Source organism: Notamacropus eugenii, chromosome 4, assembly GCF_028372415.1.
Source record: "Notamacropus eugenii isolate mMacEug1 chromosome 4, mMacEug1.pri_v2, whole genome shotgun sequence".
Lineage (NCBI taxonomy): Eukaryota > Metazoa > Chordata > Mammalia > Diprotodontia > Macropodidae > Notamacropus > Notamacropus eugenii.
Genome location: NC_092875.1, coordinates 59,246,104 through 59,268,355, shown reverse-complemented (window position 1 = coordinate 59,268,355; position 22,252 = coordinate 59,246,104). Strand labels below are relative to the sequence as shown.

The window sequence follows — 22,252 nt, the reverse complement described above, 5'->3', positions numbered from 1 at the left end:
ACCAATGCCTGATACTGTACGCAAGAATAAAGTCCAAATGGATACATGATCTAGGTATGAAGACTGATACTATAAACAAATTAGTGGAGCAAGGAATAGTGTATTTATCAGATTTATGGAGAATGGAGAAATTTTTGACCATACAAGAGATAGAGAACATTATGAAGTGCAAAATGAATAATTTTGATTACATTAAATTGAAAAGGTTTTGCACAAACAAACCCAATGCAACCAAGATTAGAAGGGAAGTAGAAAACGGGGAAAGAATTTTTGCAACTAATGTCTGTGATAAAGGCCTCATTTCTAAAATATATAGAGAACTGAGTCAAATTTACAAGAATACGAGTAAATCCCTTCTTTTTAAGAGTTTGGTTCCTCTAGGACTGAATGTGGTCTGTATGCATGAGTCCAGAGCTGGGGGGGTAGGGAGAGGCCCTTGGAGGGAGAGGGGTCAGCAATAGTCTTGTGTATTGCTATATATGGTAATATATTTAGTCTTAGGCAGAAGTAATCCAGATATTCATTCGCCTCAAGGACAAAAAGGAACAGAAACTCATGTCCAGTATATAAAAACAGCATATAGGAGTTATAGGGCTGAAAGGGAGCTTAGAACACATAACATAGAACGTCAGATCTGGGAGGACCCTTAGACCATAGATCACAGAATGCCAGAGTTGTGAGTGATCTTAGAGATCTTCTAATCCAGGAATTCTTTACCTGGGGTCCATAAATTTATTTTTAAAAAATACTTTGATACCTGCATTTGAATAAAACTGGTTTATTTTCTAATTCTATGTACTTTATTTTATGCTTAAGAACATTATTCTTCTGATTCTGAAGAGTCCTTAGACTTTACAGACGATCAAAGGGGTTCCAGACATAAACAAGATTGAGAACTTCTGATCTAGTCTAACACCCACTCTTTACAGATTAGAAAACTGAGGTCCAGAGAGGGGGCATAATTTGCTCAACATCATAGGTAATTAGTGGCACAACCAGGATGAGAATCTTCTGCTTCTTGGTCCAGGCTTCAACATACTCCTCTGTCTACCATATACTCCCTGGACAGAGGGTGGGACTGGACAAGATGGGCAGGAAGCAGCTTTGGGCTGTGCTCCCTGAGAGGCTGTAATGTGAGTCCGGCTGAAGGTGGGGGCTGAGAGCAAAGGGAGGGCATAGGGGCCTGATGCCAGTCAGGGATTTTGCTTAAATACTCCTGGGGGTGATTTAGTAATCCTCACAGTTGGCAGGGGACTGACTCCCCTATGCCAGGCTCCTTCCCCTGCTTTTTAAATCAAGTGATCACTGAGTTTAAGAGGAAAGCCATTAGGAGAACTGAACCTGAATTTAGACATGGGCAGCAAGCAGACAGTTTTCACTCCGGAACAGCTTGACGCATATCAGGTAAGAGCCCTGAGAGGGAGGAACAAGAGTCTGCCATTTGAACCTGGTTTAGTTCAACATATTAAGGGTCCACCAAACTAAATGTGAGTTCTTTTGCTTGGTCCTAGAGAAACAAAGATGAAAAACATCTATTCCCTCAAAGATCTTTCAATCTAAGGGGGATAAATAGGAATAACTATAAGACAAATTGGAATGTGATAAGGACGTACAAGAGGTTAAATAGAAAAGGTGAGAGATTTGGGTCAGGCAGGATCACTTCAGAGGAGGCTTCAAGGACATTTACTTTTTATTTTAAGAAAGGGAAGGATTTCTACCAGTAGAAGTGGACAAGGGGCATCTCTTCCTGTTATGGAGGATAGCTTGTGCAAATGCATGGAGATAGGAAAGGACAGGATGGGAAGAATGAAACTGAAAGATGTTGAGTTCAGTAGTTTGACTGCAATATAGAGAGAAAGGTGGTAATTTGCCATTAGGTTGGAAAAGTCCATTAGATCCAGATGACGGAGGGTCTTCAATATTAAATCAGGGAGTTTGGATTTTCTTTTGCAGATAGGGAGCCATTGAAGAGTTTGAGCAGGGTCTAGACCTGTGCCTTGGGGAGATTATTCTGGAAGCATGTGAAGGACAGACTGGAAAGGGGAGAATTCTCTGGATCTAAGATGAGTGCCCTCTGCTTTGACCTTGTGTCTCTTTTTGACTGCTTAGACTGCTCCATCTTGGATTATAGCTACTGCACTCGCTGACCTAGACTACATTTGTGTGGGGCTGAAACAATTCTACCAGAAATTCAGCTGTTTAAGGAAAAATATTTGTCAAAATGGTTGATTTGTGTTATAGTTTTCAGGTTGATAGATGACTGACCTTTGATGGCTGTGTTCATGAAGTCCAATGGAGATCTGGCCACCCTTATGAAAAAGCATATTTGTGGCACAAATAGGAGGATCTTTGCTAATTCCCTGCTCTCTGGAAAGGAGGAAGGGGAAGCTTTGATAAATCAACATTCTCTATGCCCCTTTCTTTGCAGGACTGCACCTTCTTTACAAGGAAAGAAATTCTGAGGTAAGTCTCTTCTGGGACGCACTCAGCCATCACTGGGAAGGTTCAAGCTGAAGGTAGGTGCTTATAGGATCATAGGATTTTTGAGTTTAAAGGGATCTCAGAGATCATATAATCCAGGGGTTCTTAACCTAGGATTTCAGGTTGTCTGTGAACCTGGGTGGGTTTATTTTAAAAAACCTTTGGTTTCTTTGATCATCCTCTGAATTTTATCTTATGCCTTTAAAAAATGTTATTTTGAGAAGGGATCTATAGGTTTTATCAGGTTGTCAAAGAAGCCTACGACCCCCTCCAAAAAGGTTAAGAACCCCTAGTCTAATCCAACTTCATCATTTTACAAATGAGGAAACTGAGGTCAATATTTTAGTAACTTGCCTAAGTTTCATACAGGCAACAACAAGTAACAGAGCGGGGATTTGAATCCAGATACTTTGACCCCCAATTCAGTATTCTTCCGTGTGTTTTGCTCAGAGCAATGCATCACGGGACAAGTATACCAGATAGCAAAACTGCAAAGCTGACAGTTTTGTTTTCAGGGCAGGGATGTATGCAATGATCTTGTCATACTCTCTCAAAAGAGAGATAAACACAGAGAAATGGAGGTGGGGGGGGGCGGGTAGAGCAAACTCTCTTCTTTTTACCATGAGCTTAACTGTGAGTTGGCATCATCAGGTCACTCTGCCAGGATTATAACTGATGATAATACTATTGATTGTTTGGCTTGATGCTGATTGACAGCTCAGTTGGCCAGTGACAAAGGACTTCTTGGCCGGTCCTCCCTAATTGAACAGGTAACAGTGAGAAGTACATCATGTTCCCTCTTCCTCATCCCTGTCAAAATCTGTCTCCCACAGCCTTCACTCAGACTAAAGTATAAAGTACTAGGAATGACTGGGATTAGATTTATTCTGTTTGGTACCAGAAGGAGAATCAGGGATAGTGAGTGGAAATTGCAAAGAGGCAAATTTAGGTTTGATGTTAGGAAACGCTTTCTAAAAATTAGAGATTTCCCTGAGTGGAATGAGCTGCTTAAAATGCTCAGGTTTCCTCTCACTGGAGGACTTCAGGCAGAGGCTACTAGGTAACTACTGGTAGGTTAGGTTATGGTGGGCGTTCCTTCATGTTTGGGTCAGACTAGATGGCTGGGGAGTTCCCTTCTAACTGTCAAATTATGTGATTCTCTAATTGATAGCTTCAAGGATGAGCCCTGGCAGGATATTGGGGGAAGGAGTGGTGAATTGTAACAGAGATCAAACCCTTAAATTAAAGGAGAGCAATTTGAAGAATAGATGATGGGATTTAGAGCAGCATGGGAGTTTAGGGATTATTTGGTCCAGAGGTTCTTATCTTGGTGTCTGTAAACATTAAAAAAAAAATGGGATAACTATTTCAATACTTTGGGTGCTCCCAAACTCTTAGTTTTAAACCATAATAGCTTAAAAGCTCTGTTAAGCTATTAAAGTTGAAAACTTAGATTAAAAGTCTTACTTTTAAACTTTAACAGATTAAAAACTGCGCAGTTTTAAGCTATCAAAATTAAAAACTAAGACTCCTGAGACACTCTGTGTAACTGGTTTTCTTTGTAATTTTATGTATTTCACTTAATGCATTATTCCAAAAAGGGTCCCATTGGCTTCACAGACTGCAAAAGGAATCATGACACAAAACAGATCAAGAACTCCAATCTAGTTCAATTCTCTCATCTTAGAGATGGAGAAACTGAGAGTCAGAGAGATGGTGGGCCTTATCCAGTAAGTGGTCGAGACTGCAGGGTTTTTGGAGTCTATGCTTAGCATAGGCAGAGTGTTTAATAGAAAGAGATTTGAAGTTGGAGTTTGGAGAACTAGGTCCAAATTCGGGTTCTTTTACTATCTGTGGGACCTTGAGCAAAGCGTTTCATAACCAGGATTTGTTTTCCTCATCTATAAAGTGGGGATAAGAACACTGTTTTTCAAAGGATTGCTTCAAGAAGAGAGCTTTGTAAATGGCAAAGTACTATGGAAATGCCAGATGTTGTCCTTAAGCTGCTATATAAAGAATATCTGGGGTGAGATTCCCGGCATGCTTATTAGGATCTTGAAACTAGTGAGGTTGAGAGGGAGAAAGAGATATAACTCAGACTGTGTAAGAGAGAAGGCAGGTGCTGGCAATCCTGCTAGGGTACCATGATCCCTCCATGACCTTTCTTCCTTTGGACTCCATCCAATCTACTCATTTTTATTGCTATCACTTTATCAACCTCTAGGTCATTCTCCTAACTTTTTCGTTGATTTTAGCACCAGGTCCATAATCTTTCCATTCAACAACAAGTGTTTATTAGGAAGCTATTATATGTAAGACACTTTGGTATGGAGACTATGGAGGAAAAAAAAATCATGCATTCTCTACCCTCAAGGACCTTACCTTTTATTAGGGGAAATTATTACATAAAAACACTACAAAGTGATGCGTGATAGGTGCAAAGGTGAGAAGATAAAAGTACTCTAAGAAAATTCGGGAAGAGAGAAAACACTTTTAGCTTGGAGAATCACGGAAAACTTCATGGAGGAGGCAGCACTTAGGCTGTGACTTGAGAAAGATTCTGAAAGATAGAGATGAATGAAGAGAGATAGCTTTCTGAATATGAGTATGTCTGATAGAGAAGCCTAAGCTTTGGATCTTTGACTCATTCAAGAGAATTTCAAGGTGCTAGGATATCAGATCCAAGTCAATAAGATAAAACTGAATAAGGACTTGAGGAAAAGTCTTACGCATACACTGTAAAAATCTGAAGAGAGAGGCATAATTAGCAGCAGTTTGTGACAAGTACTTAGTGGACCACAAGCTCAATGGGAGTCCACTGTGTCATATGGTAGCCATGGAAGCTATTGTTGTCTTAGGCTGCTTTAAAAAAGCTGTGGCTTCCAGGAGCAGGAGCTGGTAGTCGCGTTGTACTCTGCCCTGGTGAGACTATATGTCAAAGTACTGGTGATTAGTTCTGCGTGCCAGATTTAAGGAAAGACCTAGATGAAGTGGAGAGCAGCCCATAGAGGATGAGCAGGAGGATGGAAGTTCTTGAATTCATTCCATAAGAGGACTAGTTGAAACTAGAGAAGATGTTTAAAATAGGGATATTGAGATCAGAAAAGATATTTAAAGTAGAGTAGTTTAAAATAGAGAAGTTTAAACTGGGGATGTTTAAATTAGAGAAAAAAAGACTTATGGGGTTACTTGATAGCTATCTATGAAGTAGACACATGTCCATTTCATATGTTTGTTTCATATATCTATGAAGTAGACACGTGTCTATTTCATGTCTATTTCATATATATTTACGAAGTAGACGATGTCTATTTTGTTTGTTTCATATGTCTCTGAAGCAGATACATGTCCATTTTGCATATTTGTTTCACATGTCTATAAAGTAGACGCATGTCCATTTTATATTTTTGTTTCATGTCTATAAAGTAGACACATGTCTATTTTGTATGTCTATGAAAGGCTGTCACCTAGAAGAAGAACTGGTTGTTTGGTTTGGCCTCTCAGAGGGGAGAGCTTGGAACAATGGATGAAAATTGCAAAGAAGTAAAATTTGGCTCAATGTCAGGAAAAGTAGCCTAACAATTAGAGCTATTCCAAAGTAGAATGGAATGCTTTTGGGAATTCTGGGTTTCCCGTACACTGGAGGTCTGTCTGAGTCAAGGCTAGGTTGAAGATGGGATTCTTTTTTTTAGGCATGAGTTAGACTAGATGGTCCTGAGGGCCCTTCCAAATCTGAGATTCTGTGATTTTGTGACCCTAGACATCAGGTCAGACAGGTGGGAGGGAGATTGTTCTCCCTTGCAGGGTACTTTCAGCACAAATTGCTCTCAGGACATTCGAGAAATCATGGAATCTTCAGAAGGCCCAGGCTGGGCCACGTCACTAGTTATATAATTCATCTGCCCTTTGCAAGACCCTCAGCCTATTGTATTCTTCACCTGAAGCCCAGACTGCCCCGGTCAGGAAGTCTGTCGTACCTGAAACCCAAGCCTGGGTTGGTGTTTGATCATGTATTGATTGGAGGCCAAGCTCATAATTGTGTCAGGAATAAGGCATTTATTATTGATGTGAAATCCTTTTCAAAATACTGCCCTATTGTTTCCAGGCCTGTCCAATAATGACAGCTTTAAATGGGCTTGTGGACTTCATCTCAGAAGGAGACACTGATACAGAGGGGAAAGCCAGAGTCACTCGTCAAATGAATCCCCTAGATACGAGCTTAATAATAATATCTCACATTTTCAGAATACTTTATAATGATAGCATATTTTAGCCAACAAGTCAACCAATAACCGTTTGCTAAGGGCCTACTGTACGCCAAATGCTGTGATAAGTGTTCAAGATACAAAGAAAGGCAAAAAAAAGTCCCTGCTCTCAAGGAGGTGATAGGCAAATCAATGCAACATATATGTTTGATCCTTTCAATGGTCTTGTCAAGTTGGTCAGGCATGTCTTATTAGCCCCATTATGTAGGTGAGGAAACTAAGTCTCAAAGAGGAAAAAATACATGCCTGAGGGAGCACAACAGGTCCATGACTTGTACTGAGGCCATAAGGTCATTGGATCTTAGATGATCTAGATCATCTAGACTTGAAGTGGACTTAAAGATCATCTCATTCAATCCTCTCATTTTACTGGTGAGGAAATGGAGCCCTAGAGAATGAAAATAACTTGCCCGAGGTCACAGGATTACTACATGCAACGTTATATAATCAATCAATAAGCATTAATTAAGTGCCTGTATGTGCCAGGTGAGAGGCAGTGCAGTGTAGAGAGATTAGAGAGCCAGCTTTGAACCTGGGAAGACCTGGGTTCCAGTCCTGTCACTGACTATAATGGCTGTTTCAGCTTGGATTAGTCATTTAACCTCTCAGTGCTTTAGGCACTGTGAACTGTGTGAACCAGAACCAGAGGCAGATCACAGAGAAGGGATATGTCAAATAGGAATACAAACCATTGATATCCATTTATGCTAAATGTGATAGGTGAAATCTGAAATAACCAAGGAAGCAAAGGTTTGAACTTCTGAGCATATCAATTCATTAAGCAATGCATGCCAATTACATAACAAATTGGGACCAAGCCTCCTTAGCTTGGCACTGGACCTCAAATGCAGGGGGAGACAGATTTTTATGCATTAAAAGAAAACAATAAACAGGATATAAACCAGTCTACAAAATTAGGCAATCTGATTTCTAATTGGAGGAGGAAAGATTAGTGACTTTACAAAGTGGGAGGGGGAGAGAAAACTGGTGCAATTCCATGAAATCAGAAAAAGAGGTGTTCCCCTGACCCCCTCAAGCGTCTGTATTCAAAGTAACAAGGAAACAGTAACTGATTGATCAGTGTGGGCTGTTTTCAGACGACATATGGGTTGGTTGAGATGTATAATTATGAGAAAACTTCTATCAGTCTTAAGATCTGACTGGTTTTCTAGGCAGCATCACCTAGGTCCTTAGTTAAAGGTGTCTAACAAGTGTTCACTTAACACTGCCTCAGTTCCTCATTTGTAAAATGAGCTGGAGAAGGAAATGCCAAACCACTGCAGGATCTTTGCTGACAAACACCGAGTGGGATCACAGAGAGTCAGATGTGATTGAAATGACTGAACAACCACAAAGCAGCAGTTAAGAGGTGGTCCAGCTTCCTAGCCATGCAGGGCTAGGTTAAAATGATATAACAATGTTTTCTCACAATTCTCATAATTGAATAAAGTTTTCTCACAAGATAGAAACTGGACTAGACCCATAATGGAATAGAAAGGGAACTGAGCTAGATCCAGAATTGAGTCACAAGATGGAGTCAGTTTGGTTCACTCAATTCCCATAGCTCTCTCCCGGAGCCTTGAAAGGCTACATCCTAAACAGTTCTGTTTCTTCCCTATCCCAGGCTATTTTATCGTTTTCAGGATCTGGCTCCTCAACTGGTTCCTCTTGACTATAACAGCAATCCCAGTGTGAAGGTGCCCTATGAAGTCATTAGCAGCATGCCTGAGCTAAAGGTATGAGTTAAGAGGGAGAGTCTGTCAGGATTCAGAGGAGAGTCAGCCCTCAGCACAGCTGTGAGATGACACTGGTATTCAACTAGGTTCCCTACTTGCCAGACTTTTCTTCCCTGGGGCACCTTGGGGACCTCTTGCTTCTCTCCTCTCACCACTTTGGAATTCTTTTCCTCCTGCCCTGGACCTTCTCCCAGCCCCTCCTTCTTACCAAAGCTCAATGTCAGCCAGTCCAGCTGACAGGTCAAAATATGCCCATTGATCTATCCCCATGAGATCCCCTTTCCCCCAGTTTAACCTGTAGAGAAGGTGAGGGAACTTGCACAGGCTCTTCCTCTTCCTTATTGCCTAAAAATAGCAACCAGCCATTGTTTTAAGGGCTTAAGGGTAGTCTGCATGTTTGCGGAGTTTTGTGGGGTCTGTATTTAGTGCTGGGAGAATTCTAATGCCATTTTAACCGCCCTGAGGTAATTGACTAGTCTTAGCAATTCCAAAGCCCAGGAATCCTCAGAGCCCTTAGTTTCCTTGTTACCAGTTCCCCAGCCCTCATCCAATCAGAGCATTTCCTTAATTTTTCATAGAATCACAGAATATGAAAGCTGAAAGGGACCTCAATCACCATCTAGTCTGACTCAAACATGAATGAAATACCACCCAGCCCATGTCTGAATCTCCCACCTCTCCAGGCAGCCTACTCTACTTTAGGAGAGTTCTAATCATTAGGAATATTTTTTTCCCTAACATCAAGCCTTGATTTACCTTCTCGCAACTCCTATCTATTCTTTTTGGTTCTGACCTCTGGAAATAAACAGAACAGATTCAAGTCCTCCTGTATGTGACAACCCTTCAAATACTTGAAGGCTGCTCTCATGCTCCACCCCACATTTCTATTCATGCAACCTAAGATTCTGTTGGCTTTTTTTTGGTTGCTATGTTGACTCATATCGAGCTTATGGTGCACTGAAACCCTCAGATCTTTTTCAAACAAACTGGTATCAATTTGCCTTTCCCTATTCTGTATTTGTTAAGTTAACTTCCTGAGTCCAATAGTAGCATTTTCCATTTGTCTCTGTTCAGTTCACCTTCTTAGATTTGGCCTATCCCCATCCACTGAAATATTTTTGGATCCTAATTCTGTTACTCAATATTTTATTTATCTCTCCTAGCTTTGTGTCATCTGTATTTTATTTATTTATTTGTTTTTGAGATTGGGTCTCCCTATATTTCCCAGGCTAAAAGTATACTGGCCACTCACAGGTTTGATCCCAACGGTGATTGGTAGGAAAGCTAACTTGCTCCATTTTTTATGACTTGGGACAGCTTCCTCGTCCTTATCCAGTCTGGTAGTCCTCTGTTCCTGGGCCTCATCATATTAGAGTTATTCTTGGTGTAGTTACTGGATAGGCTTTAGACCTACTGCAGCTCAGAACTTCCATACTCAAATGGTCCCGCAGCTTCAACATCCCCCAGTAACAGGGATGTGCCTGCTCATCAGCAAATTTGGCAAGCACATCATCATACTTTCATCCAAGTCATGAACAAAAATAAACCCTCTAACAGAATAGGATTAAGGACACATCCCTGAAGCAGATCTTGGAGATCTTCCTCCAGTTGACAACTGAGCCATTCAATTCGATTCAGTAATTGCATTAAAGACAAAAATTCAAGAGTCTCAGCTCTCAGAGGATCTTACAGTCTAACAGGGTAGATATATAAGAATAGAATTATAAATATATAAATAAATAAGAAGAATATACATAACATATACAAAATAAATACCTGGTAGGTTCTGGAGTCAGGATGTTACCAGCTGGGGGAACTGGGAAAGTCCTCGCAGAGAAGGAAGCGCTGGTGGTACTGGGGATACAATGTCAAGACAGAAAACAGGTTCTCCCTCCAAGGAGCCTACGTTCTACTGGATCTATTAATCACTACTGTTTGGGCTTGGCTATCCAATAAGATTTACATCTACCTAAGGTGCTTTCAACTCCTTTTTTCTTTTCTAGGATAACCCATTCAGAGAGAGGATTGCTCAAGTCTTTTCTCAGGATGGGGATGGGAACATGACCTTGGATGATTTTCTGGATATGTTTTCTGTGATGAGTGAAATGGCTCCTAGAGATCTAAAAGCATATTATGCTTTTAAAATTTATGGTAAGTGAAAGGAATCTGGCCATGGGGCTCTAGGGAAAGACAGGAACTCTGAGGCCAGATATTTTTTTCCATCTAGAATGTGGTCTCAATTCTGCCAAACCCAAACGGTGAGAAAGCAGTTGAAAATTGGGTCCCACAAGTGACTTTGCCAATCTGTTCCTCAGTTTTGTCATATATAAATGGGACTGGGGAAGGCAAAGTGGAGTATCTCCAAGGACTTTCCAGTTCTAATAGACTTAAAATTGCACCCATCACTGACTGCCTTTAATAGGCTCACTTGGGCCAATCCTCAGCCCTAACACCCCTGTCCACAGGCACTGCCTGCTCCTGTTACTCTTATACCGAAATAAAACCTACCTCTATTATCCTTACCCCTGGAAACTATCTGCCTCTCTTGTCACTTGTTCTGGTCACCCCTTGTCTCTAAATTCTTCATCCCCAGACAATGCCTACTTCTCATAGTCCCTCAACCCCAGGGCCCCTCCCTCTCCATTTTGGGCTTTTGCTGCAAGGCCATGGTGAATCTCAATGGCACCATTTGGTCCAGATTTTAACAATGATGACTATATCTGCCCGTCGGACCTGGAGAAGACGGTGACCAAGCTCACTCGAGGTGAGCTGACTCCTGAGGAAGTTGGCCTTGTGTGTGAGAAGGTGATCAATGAAGCTGATGCGGACAATGATGGCAAACTCTCTCTGGATGACTTTCAAAACATGATCCTACATGCTCCAGACTTCCTCAGGTGATTGCCTTCTCCACAGAATCTGCTGTTACAAATTTATTACTTTAACCAGGGGTTGGCTTCCTATTAAAATGTACTTTTCACTCCCACCCGTAGATAGGTTATACTTTATATTCTTATTAATTATTTATAGCTTAGTGTGAATGATTTCAGATCCTTTCCTGAGAAAACATAGAGGGGATAGGGAAAGCCTTCAAAAGACACGAAATGCTTGTGAACAGTGAGGAGACTGGAATCACTGAGAGCAAACTTGCTTAACATCTTGTACACCCTCTATCCATCCATCCATCCTTATTTTCCACTCACCCACTATTCATTCCTCTATCTATTTGTTTATTCACCTATCCATGTATCTATTCATTCTCCATATATACATGAATTCCTTTATTTATTCATAGTTATTTATTTACATTTTTCCACTCATCCATTCATTCATCCATCTACTTATCTACCACTTACTTATCAACTCATCCATCCAGTTACTCAACTGTATATCCATTCATTCATCTACCCACTCATTTGCTCATTATCCCTTTATTCATTCACTTTTCCATCTTCCTCAGTCTCTTCATTTACTCATCCATCTGTTCATTTACCTAGCTGTCTACCTACCAATTTATTCATCTGTTCATGCATCTAAATTTGTTCATTTATCTATTCCTCTCTTTGCTCATTTAACCATCTATTTACGTATTAATATCCTCAACAATTTATCTGTCCATCTACCTACCTGTTTATTTGATTATCTATTCACATTTGTTCATCCATCCATCCATCCACTTATCTATTTATTGCTTTCTTTGCTTACCCATTCCTTCACCTGTGTATCTACAATTCCATTCCTTTTCTCAATCTTTTGTTTGTTCTTTCATCCATCTATTTATTCATCTGTCTGAAGTCATACACTCATCCATACTATACACATTTACCTTTTCATTAATTCATTGATTTACTGACATATTCATCTAACCATCAATATAAATTCATTTGTTCATTCATTTGTTTATTCTTGCATCCATCCCATCCATTTATTCATCTATCAATCAACCAGTCAGTTAACATTTATTAGTGTTTGTTGTATGCTATGTACTGTGTAAAATGCATTGCTACAAAGACAAAAAGTCAACAATCTCTGCTCTCAAGGGATCTTACAGTCTAAAAGGAGAGAAAATATGTAGACATAGAAGAATATAAATGATATAAGCAAAATGAATACCGGGTAGACTTTGGGACACTAGTAATTGAAGGGTCTGGGAAAGGCTTCACAGAGAAGGAAGTACTTGAGCAGAATGTGCCTGAATCTTGAAAAAAACCTAGGATTCCAAGAGATGGAGGGGAAGAGGAAGAACATTCTAGGTAGGTAGCAATTTGTGGACTGTTCCATCAAACATGCCCTCTTGTTTTTTCTGTCTCTGCCTTTACTCATGTCTAGAATCCTGTCCTGGCCCTGCCAAAGAGATGGCTGGAATCCTAGCCAGCCTTCACTGTCCATCTCCAGTGCCATTTCATCCAGGAAGTCCTTACTTATCTCCATTAACTTATCAATCAGCGAGAACTTATTAAGCACTTACTGTATTCCAGGCATTGTGCCAAGTAAATGCTACATAAAAAAGTAGATGAATGTTAAAGGGGAAGGCCCTAGCAGCTGGAGGGTGGGGAGGGAAACAGGGAAGGTCTTCACAGAGGAAAACATTGACCTGAGTCTAAGAGGAAGCCAGGGATTCTAGGAGGTAGAGGCAAGAAGAGAGTGAATTATCTAACTAAGGCCAGGAAATAGCATGAGTTCTTCATGGGAAGCCCCCCATAAACTCTCTCACTTTTCTGCTTTGTTCTCTCCTACAGCACCTTTCACATCCGCATCTGAAGTGTAGCTGGCAAGCTTGGCCCAGCTTGGCCCTCCCCAGCACTACTCTGTCTCCAACATTTGCCACCATTTATCTGTCCCTACAATTGGATCGACTCACCCCAGTTATGATCCTGGTACCCCATTCTTCTCTATAATAAATTAGGTTTGACTCAGTCATGTCCCAGTGTCCCATCCATTCCTGACATCTACTCAGCCAGCCTGCCCGTGACCCAGTATTCCATCTCTTTGATCCTAGAATCAGACTTAACCTGTTCTGTTTCCCTGCACCTTGTCTTTTCCTATAACCAACCTTGCCTGATCTAGCCATGGTCTCAATATCCCACATTATCCATGACCCTAGAACTCTACCCATCTATGCCTAGCCTTGGTGGGATCCCAGCATCCTATGCTTTTCTATAACCAACCTGGCCCGATTTAGCTAGTCCCAATGTCCTATTTATTTCTGTGACCTGGTTAACCTGGCAATGACTCTAGTTCCCCATTTTTCCTTGTGACCAGCCTGGCCTGGCCCATTATCCTATCCACCCATATAGCTGTTCTTTCTTGGTCTAATTATGACCTAGTTCCCCATTCTTCCCCATGACTTGTCCTGCTTGGCCCAGATTTGAAAGCACTGTCTCATTAGAATGTAAACTCAGAGGACAGGGTCTATTTTATATTTTGCCTTTATATCCCCAGTACCTAGCATAGTATATTGTACATGGTAGGCATTATAAATAATTATTGAATTGGGTTGACTTCTTTTGAATCAGCTCTTTGTTTCTGCAGCCTGGTTTGCCATAACTCCAAGGTACCTTGTCAATACCTAGCTCTACTTAGACAGACTATGTCTTTAGTGTTCCACCCCTCCTCCATCATAGTCCTGCCTGCCCCAACACAATGAGTGCCTCACTCATCTGTGCTGCAGTGAAGTCAAGAGGAAGCCACTGAGAGCTGAATTTTTCAGACACCACATGAGAGATCAGGACAATGTCTCCTTCTGGGAGGTGAGAGAAGGGAAGGAAAGGAACGTGGGAGGGGGCCAAAGACAAACTTGGCCTACTTTGAGATTTTGCTCACGGTTGACCCTGTACCAAAAAAGGGGCAGACATTCTTTCTCCTTCCTTCTACATAATCTGACTTCTGTTCCCAGGACTCAGAAGTCAGGCTACTGGTAGAATTTAGCTACACCCTAGGTCAGGTGGTTTTTGTGGTCTGGCCTTGGAACCTAACCACTATCTGTACCATTTTTTCTTTGTGAGTAATGCTTTCTGAGTTCTTTAACTCTAAATTCTGAATGGTCTTGTTGAACAGCAGTTGTTTGTAAGATTTTCCTCAGTAGTACAGATTGGCCTCAGTGCCCAAAAGTGCCCCCTTGCTCAATTTCCCTGGCTCTGTTATAAATAGGTACTGTTTGGCATTTTCCCCGGTTGGCCTCTTTGGCCTTCCTTGAGGCCTGCACCCTGGCAATGTCAGTTATTCAGGCTAGACCATGTACTTCCACCCTGCGGTGCTAGAAATAGCAGTTTCCTTTAGGCTTTCTTTGGATACAGGAGGAACAGGGTTCTTTCCTGTCTGGGTGCCAAATTCATCCTGTTTGGTTGCTGTTGGTTTCACAGTCACTCCCCTATTCAAAGTACCTTGGTGGTTCACCATTGCCTACTGAGAGACTACATCATATAGACAACAGTTCTCAAACTTTTTGGTCTCAGGATCCCTTAAAATTTATTGAGGAACCCAAAGAGTTTTTGTTTCTGTGGGATATATATCTATTGATATTTACCTTACTTGGGATAAAAATGACAGTATTATTATGAATATAATAATTTTGAATGAAATTAAAATTGAGTGATTTGAATTTGAAATGAAAATTATGAATTCAATCTCATGGACTCCCTGGAAGGGTTTTACAGACTCCCAGGGGTCTCTGGACCACATTTTGAGAACTACTGGTACTAGAAAGTAGCTTAATAATCTTGGGTGAATCCCTTAACCCCTTGAAACCTCAGTTCATCTGTAAAATAAAGATGAAAATACTTTGGCTACCTGCCTCACAGGGTTGTTATTAATGAAGTCCAAACAGGCTGATATTCAAGGACCTCCACTATTTGCCATCACCCTTCTTTCCTAGCCTTAACCTCACTCTGCTCCTTTCGCATACTCTATGCATTAGGCAAATGGACAACTCATTTCCCTTGAACATATGCCTGCTCCCCTCAATTTCCTTTTCTTTTTTTGTTATCTTTTTTTTTTTTTAAAAATGAACCCAAACAGCAACAGATACAAGCATTTCAATATTTCGACAAGAAACATAAAAGAGAATTTTATATGAAACCTGGAATTTCTGGTACATACTTTTTTAAAGTGTCCATTAACTTCAATGCAATAGCACAAAAGTAAGCATGCTACTGGGTTTATCTGTGTTCCTGTCTGAATTTCCTTCTCCTTTCTCCTATATATTTTCAAACGCTTTACTGTATTCTTTTTTCTTCTCTTTTCTGAACCACTATTTCTATCCACAAACTACTCCTAGGCTCATTCCCTGCCCCTGGAAAAGAGACTCTCTCTTTTAAGCAATAAGTATATTCAAACAGGACAAATTGACACGTTGAATCTGTCTGTAAAAGTATATTTCTTTCTTCACCTCAGTCGTTATCAACTCTCTGCCAAGAGGAGGGAAGCATACTCAGGCATCTGGGTGGTGTAGTGGATAGAAGAACACTGTAAGTGGACTTAGGAAGACCTGAATTCAAATCCAGCCTCAGATAGTCATGAACCACGTGACCCCGGGCAAGTCACTCACCTTTAGTTTCCTCATCTGTAGAATGGGAATATAATAGCACCCACCTCTCAGGGTTGTTGTGAGGATCAAATGAGATCATATTTATAAAGCACTTTGCAAACCTTAAAATATTGTATAAATACTGGTTTCTATTATCGTTCCATCTTTATCAGTCTTCTGATACGGTGATTGGTCATTACATCACTCAGAACTTGAGAGACTTTTAAATTTGTTCTTGTTTCCATTATTATAATCAGCATGTGAATTGTTCTCGTGGCTTGGCTCGCTTCAAGCTATATCCGTTCATACAATTTTTTTTCCAGATTCCTGAAACTTATTTGTCATTTCTTACAGTTCAATAATATTATTACATTCATATACCACAACTTGTTCAGTCATTTCCCAATTGATAGATACCTACTTTGTTTCTATTTCTTTGCTACAATACAACCTACTGCTATAAATATTCTGGGGTTTTTTTGTGTGTGTGTGTGTGTTTATTTGGCTTCTATTTTCTCTGTCCTTGACCTCCTTAATGGCATAAGCCTAGTTGTATTATCACTGGGTCAAAGGGTCTCTACAGTTTAGTGAGATTTTTGGCTAAAGTTCCAAATTGCTTTCCAGAATGTTTAGACTTTAGACCAATTCACAGTTCTACCAAGAGTCCATTAATGTGCTTGCCCTCGCACAGCCCTCCCAACAACTGCCACTTTCATCTTTCATCACCTTTACTGATCTGATTGGTGTGACATAGAACCTCAGTATTGTTTTAATTTGCTTTTATTTTATTAAGGATTTGGAGCATTTTCGTATAATTTCCTCTTTTGAAAATGGCCTATTCGTATCCTTTGACCACTAATCTTTTGTGGAAATATCATGATTTTCTCTTCTCCACAGAGCCTGGGCATGGCAGTCAGTTGTTCCTGAGGGTAAATAAGGTAGAAGATGTCGATACCATCTTCCTGGAGGTTCCTCCTCCTTGCCCTTGAGTGTGGCATCCTAATCTCACTGCATTTTTCCTCCCCTCCCTCCCTCCCCTCCTGCCTAGACTTGCCCCCTTCTGAAGCAGTGGTACATCCCTTCGCCACCCCTCTTCCACTGGAGCCTTTGTTCCTCTGCCTGCCTTGTGCCCTTCTCAGCTGCATAGCTCTTCCTTGGGCTGTGGCAACCTTCTTCTCAGTAGCTACTTTTGCTTCTACACTTTCAGGAAGGTAGAGAAGCCTCCGGATATCCCAGGGTACACTTTTGTACACCTCAGATTCCTGTCCTCTCTTGCCCTCCATTAAGTTTATTTAAGATTCTGTTCCTCCCTGCTTTGGCTTATGTGTTTTCCATATGTAAAATGTTTTCCTTCTTTCTCCACCAGTTCCTACCCAGTGGACATTCTACCTCCTCTAGAAGACCTTCCTCTATCCTCTTCTAGCAGCAATTTGTATCTCTCAGGTACTTAGCAAATATCATAAATTCTAGTTATTTATTTTGGTCATAGGCTAATAAGATCAAAGATTTAGAGCTGGGAGGGACCTTAGAGACCATCTCCTCTAACCCCCTCATTTTATTTTTTTATTTTTATTTATTTTTATTATTTTTTAATGTTTAACAATCACTGCCATACAATTGAGATTTTATCCCCCCCACACCTACCCCCCACTACCCCCCTCCCTCCCCATGACTGCATACAATTCTGTATAGGTTCTACATATACTTTCCTATTGAGTACATTTTCACTATAGTAACCCCCTCATTTTATAGGTGGTGTCTTATCCCTCTACTATTTTGTAAAATCCATGAGAGTAGCGATGATGTCATCCCTAATCCTTGTATCTTCCCTAGGGCCTATTACAAGCTTCTGATCTTTCTAGGCTCTACATAAATTTTTGCTGTTGATGCTGTTGAAGCCACCTCACTTACCAACCTGGTGGAGATCGTATCCTGGGAATTCTCTTTTTCACCTTTGACTTCAGTTAGAATTTTGAAGCAAGATCATAGAATTTGAGAATTGGAAAGGACTTCTGTGGCCACGTAGTCCAGCCTATATGAAGGAATCTCCTCTATAACATATCACACCAGTAGTGGTCTAGCCTCTGCTTGAAAACTTCCAAGATGGGGAAAGCCCACCACCTCCCCTGGCAGCCTATTCCACTTTGGGGCAGCTCTTATTAGCTCTCGTTTTTTTCTGATATTAATCTGAAATTGACCTTTCTGTAATTCTTGCCCACTGTTCCTGGTTTTTCCCTTTGGGGTCAAATAGGACAAATTTAACCCCTCCTCCATATGACAACTCATCAAATACGGGATGCCAGCTATCATGTTCCTCTCCCTTCTTCTCTCCACATCCTCCAAGTCTTCTCTTTTTCAGTTGATTTTCACTTGACATGTATTAGTCATAGGCATCTGTACTTAGCTCATCAACCCACTTGGACTCTGATGTCCTGCCCTGCCCTCCTGGCAGCTTGGGTCTAGATACTTTTTGCCAATCTTCTTGGTCCTACTTAACCCATCTAGAGATTTGCTCTTGGCATAATTGGGTAAGTATTGCAGCTGAGCTGGGCAGGTCAGGAAAAGTAATTATAGTCTGAGTGCCAAGAATAATGATGATTATGGTAATGAGTTTTATGGAGCACTTGGTTCATAAGTGCCCAGAAGGTTGGTCATGTCAGAATGGCACTGGAGTGGAGAGAGTGCTCGATTTGGAGCTAAGGGAGAGGGAGAGGGAATATCCTGTCTTTGCCCCTTGTGAACAAAGTGGCTCATGGGCATGGCCTTTCCCTTCTTGGCCTCAGTTGGCTCATCTGTAAAATGATGGGGTTAAATCTGATGACCTCTAAAGTCCCTCCAGTTCTATGATCACAGTGTTACCAGTGAAGAAGCTAAATTAGCTCATAGATGGGAAATGACTTGGGCAAGGTCATGTTATTAGTAAGTTTGAACCAAGGACTCCTGACTCCAAGTGCAGAACTTTGCCCTTTTTCCTCTGGGGCTTCTGTTTTGCCAGAAGTTGGAAACAGCTGGTAGGTTTAAACCATGGAAAGCAATCAAAGGATTTTGCTGGCTTTTGATCCTTCAGGCAGGCCATAACTCTGTGATCTGAGAATGTGTGAGGGTGAGAAAGAGGCACAAATGAAGAGAGGAAGACATGACTATAATGTCTTGGGTATCTGGTGCACGTGATTTTCCTCCTTCTGCATACGTGTGTGTATTTGTGTATTTTGCCTTTCCTCTCTGAAGAACATGTTTCACTCGTCCCCTGAGATATGTCTGGTGGGAGGCTATGACTTCCTGGAGGCTCCAACTTGGAGAACACCCCTAATCAGGGGCCTGGGGTCTCCCTTCTAGCTGCCCTCGGGGTGGGAATGCTTTATTTAGTGTAAGTTCACAGAAGGCTTTCAAGTGGGAGTGTAGGGGCTACCCTTTACATCCAAGACAAGTTCCCTCAATGAATTAGGAATGCCCCAGTCCTTTGAATTGGCCATTTTTGTGGTCCCAGAGAAACAAGAACACAATGGTGACTCCTAATTAGTACTCTCTGCATTGGGAAGACAGTAGAGGGGCACACAGACATGCAATCTTTTACTCTTGGGAGCTTGATCAAATTTATATTGTGATCCCCAAACACACTTACTTGGGAAAATGAACTTTAATTTTTGGAAAACATTATGGACAAGCTTCTGTCCCCTGAAAACCGCCTCTAAAAGAGCTTCATTCTCCATCACTGGATTGCTTCCCCTTATCCCTTACTATACTCAAAAACATCTCTTGTGGCTTCAGAGTCGTTGAGGTAAGTTTCATCATTGGTCATCCTCTACAACCGCGACCTTTACAATATAGAGAACAAGTAGCTCCCACTTCCTTGGGTGGAGTCACCTGCAGACTCATTTCCTTCTATGCAGTTCTACATAGTGGTATGTATACATTATCCCTTCAGCTGGGCTAATTTGCTACCCCTATCCCTGGTTGGGTTGCTGTGAACTCTGATAGGAACTAGCTGGTCCTTAATTATCTAGTGCCCCAGGCTCAATCTTGCAGCACTTTCTAAGACCACTACTATACTTTTCAATGACAATAATAGTAACAGCTAACATTTATGTGACACCCACTATGTACCAAACACTTTACAAATATTATCTTATTTGATCCTCACAACATCCCTGGGAGATAGGTGCTGTTATTATCTATATTTTATAGATGAGTAAACTGAGGCAAACAGTTTAAGTGATTTGTCCAAGATCATACAGCTAGTTAAGTGTCTGAGGCTGGATTTGAACTTAGTTCCTCATGATTTCAGTTTCAGTGCACCACCTATCCACTTTGCCATACAGTTACCCCTGATGGATTTCAATCAAACAATCCATCACTCAACAAATATTTATTAAGTACCTACTCTATGTCAACTGGATGGCTCAGTAGACAGAGAATGCTGGCTCTAGAGTCAAGAAGACCTGAGCTCAAATATGGGCTCAGACATTTGCTAAGTTTGTGACCCTATTCAAGTCACTTAACCTCTGTTTGTCTTAGTCCCCTGGAGAAGAAAATGGCAAATCACTCCAGTAGTTTTGCCACAAAAAACCTATGCACAGTATAGTCCAGTGGATCATGAAGAATTGGACACAACTGAATAACAACTGTGTCAGGCTCTGTGCTAGGCACTGGGGGTATACTTACAAAAGAATAAAACAATCCCTACTCTCAGAATTTGCACACAATAATAGAGTTGTAACGTTGGAACAGGCTTCAGACGTTATCTAGTCATACCTGCATCAAAATGCCTAAACTCTTCTTCACAATTTAAGATAAGCAGTCATTCATTCAGACTTAACTTGAGCATCATTAGTGATGGGGAACTCATTATCCCTCAAAGAAACTGGTTCTACTTCTGAATAGCTCTAATTGTTTTGACGTTTTTCCTTATGTAAGGGGGTGAGTACATGTATGGGGCCTATATTCCCACAGTGTTTGGAGCTGAGTCAATTTTGTTCATTGAAAGAAATTACCAGAAGCTTGTATGTGGGCTCCCAAACCTGGTGATATCACCTAACACAGACTCGCCTTGGGTGAGCATACTTATGATGTGCATGGTTTAAAAGGTTGGGAAGTCTTATGAAATGAGGACACCAAAGTAATGTAGATGAGAGGCAAGGAAAAGTGGCAGCCATGTCTAGACCCCTCTTCTTTCTGGGGTTAGCATGGCTAGCAGAAGTGGCTGTAGTTCTAAGAGTTCAGCATCCACAGTGCTGTTGCTGTTGCATTAAGAGAAATAAATCACAATTTCTACAATGCTCTCTTCTTGTCATTTGAGAACCCAGAACCCCCTAGTGTGCCTTATCACTTTTCTCCAAGTAAATCAATGTGTCCATCTCCTACTATATTGTGGGAGGTAGGAGGGCTAAGTGGGAACCAAACAGCCCTCCCAGGAGACATGCTTGTGGAGTAACCCTTTGGGATTGGGTGCCAACAGTGCTTAAAACCTGATTCATTCCCATGTTATTTTATCATCTTTCTGTTTTAATTACAAGAGAGGTTGATTAGGGGAGTCCCTGAACAATTTGAAGAGTTTGTGACTTGACTAGATGAAATTTAAATGTTTGAACCTTTGTTTCAAGCCATCTGAGGGACTCTTCCCGATGGACAGGTAGGCATGAACACTGACACTTTAATCTTCAGGTTTTTGAGACCAGGGCTGTCTTCACAACAGCTGGATCAGAGTGACAGACTCTCATCTTGATTGTATCAAAGAAAATTTCAAGGCCAACTTGTTCCCTTTCATGCTCTCTTGAACTCTGAGAGGACAGATCAGTATAAATCAGAGCACACTTGTGTTTAGGAGCTGGGGGTGATGTGGAGAGAGAACTTCTGCCCATCGACAGCTCCTTTATCTCAGGCACAGTGGATGGCAAATGGCAGTAGAAATGTGTGGTAATAGACAGCAGAGCTCATGAACAATGTTTGTGAACCCCTAACTCCTGTACAGAGGAGTTTACAGGGCATCTTGATCACAGAATCTAGCCCCCTAACTAGAGAAGGAAGATTTCCTGGCTAGCACCAACTTTGGGAATTGCCTTATTGACAACCCCAGTTTTGTGAGTTTGGGAGCGAGAACTCCTAGAGAAAAGAGATTTTCTGAATTAGCATGCTCCTTGGAAAAAGAAGGGAATCATCTTCAGATTCCTGCACAGTGTCCTTGGAGATCAAAACTACCGTTACTGGACGATACAGTTCTGATGGGAAAGGGGGAATTATTTAACAGCCCC

At 41.2% G+C, this 22,252-nt stretch overlaps 1 protein-coding gene across 1 annotated transcript; it reads left to right on the top strand.

Annotated features, from left to right (window-relative positions):
- Nucleotides 1–1,178: 1,178 nt before the first annotated feature.
- Nucleotides 1,179–13,395, top strand: CIB3 (calcium and integrin binding family member 3). The gene is made up of 6 exons (XM_072601228.1): nucleotides 1,179–1,404; nucleotides 2,429–2,463; nucleotides 8,371–8,482; nucleotides 10,486–10,633; nucleotides 11,181–11,376; nucleotides 13,219–13,395. Exons 1-6 carry the CDS (start codon nucleotides 1,354–1,356, stop codon nucleotides 13,238–13,240), a joined length of 564 nt encoding a protein of 187 aa, XP_072457329.1. The 5' UTR covers nucleotides 1,179–1,353; the 3' UTR covers nucleotides 13,241–13,395.
- Nucleotides 13,396–22,252: the final 8,857 nt, after the last annotated feature.

Bases quoted from the DNA above. Each gene is read 5' to 3' on its own strand.
- CIB3 (XM_072601228.1), top strand. From the start codon at position 1,354: ATGGGCAGCAAGCAGACAGTTTTCACTCCGGAACAGCTTGACGCATAT. The intron at 1,405-2,428 runs GTAAGAGCCCTG...CTTTCTTTGCAG, and splicing joins AACAGCTTGACGCATATCAG to GACTGCACCTTCTTTACAAG. The intron at 8,483-10,485 runs GTATGAGTTAAG...TTTCTTTTCTAG, and splicing joins GCAGCATGCCTGAGCTAAAG to GATAACCCATTCAGAGAGAG.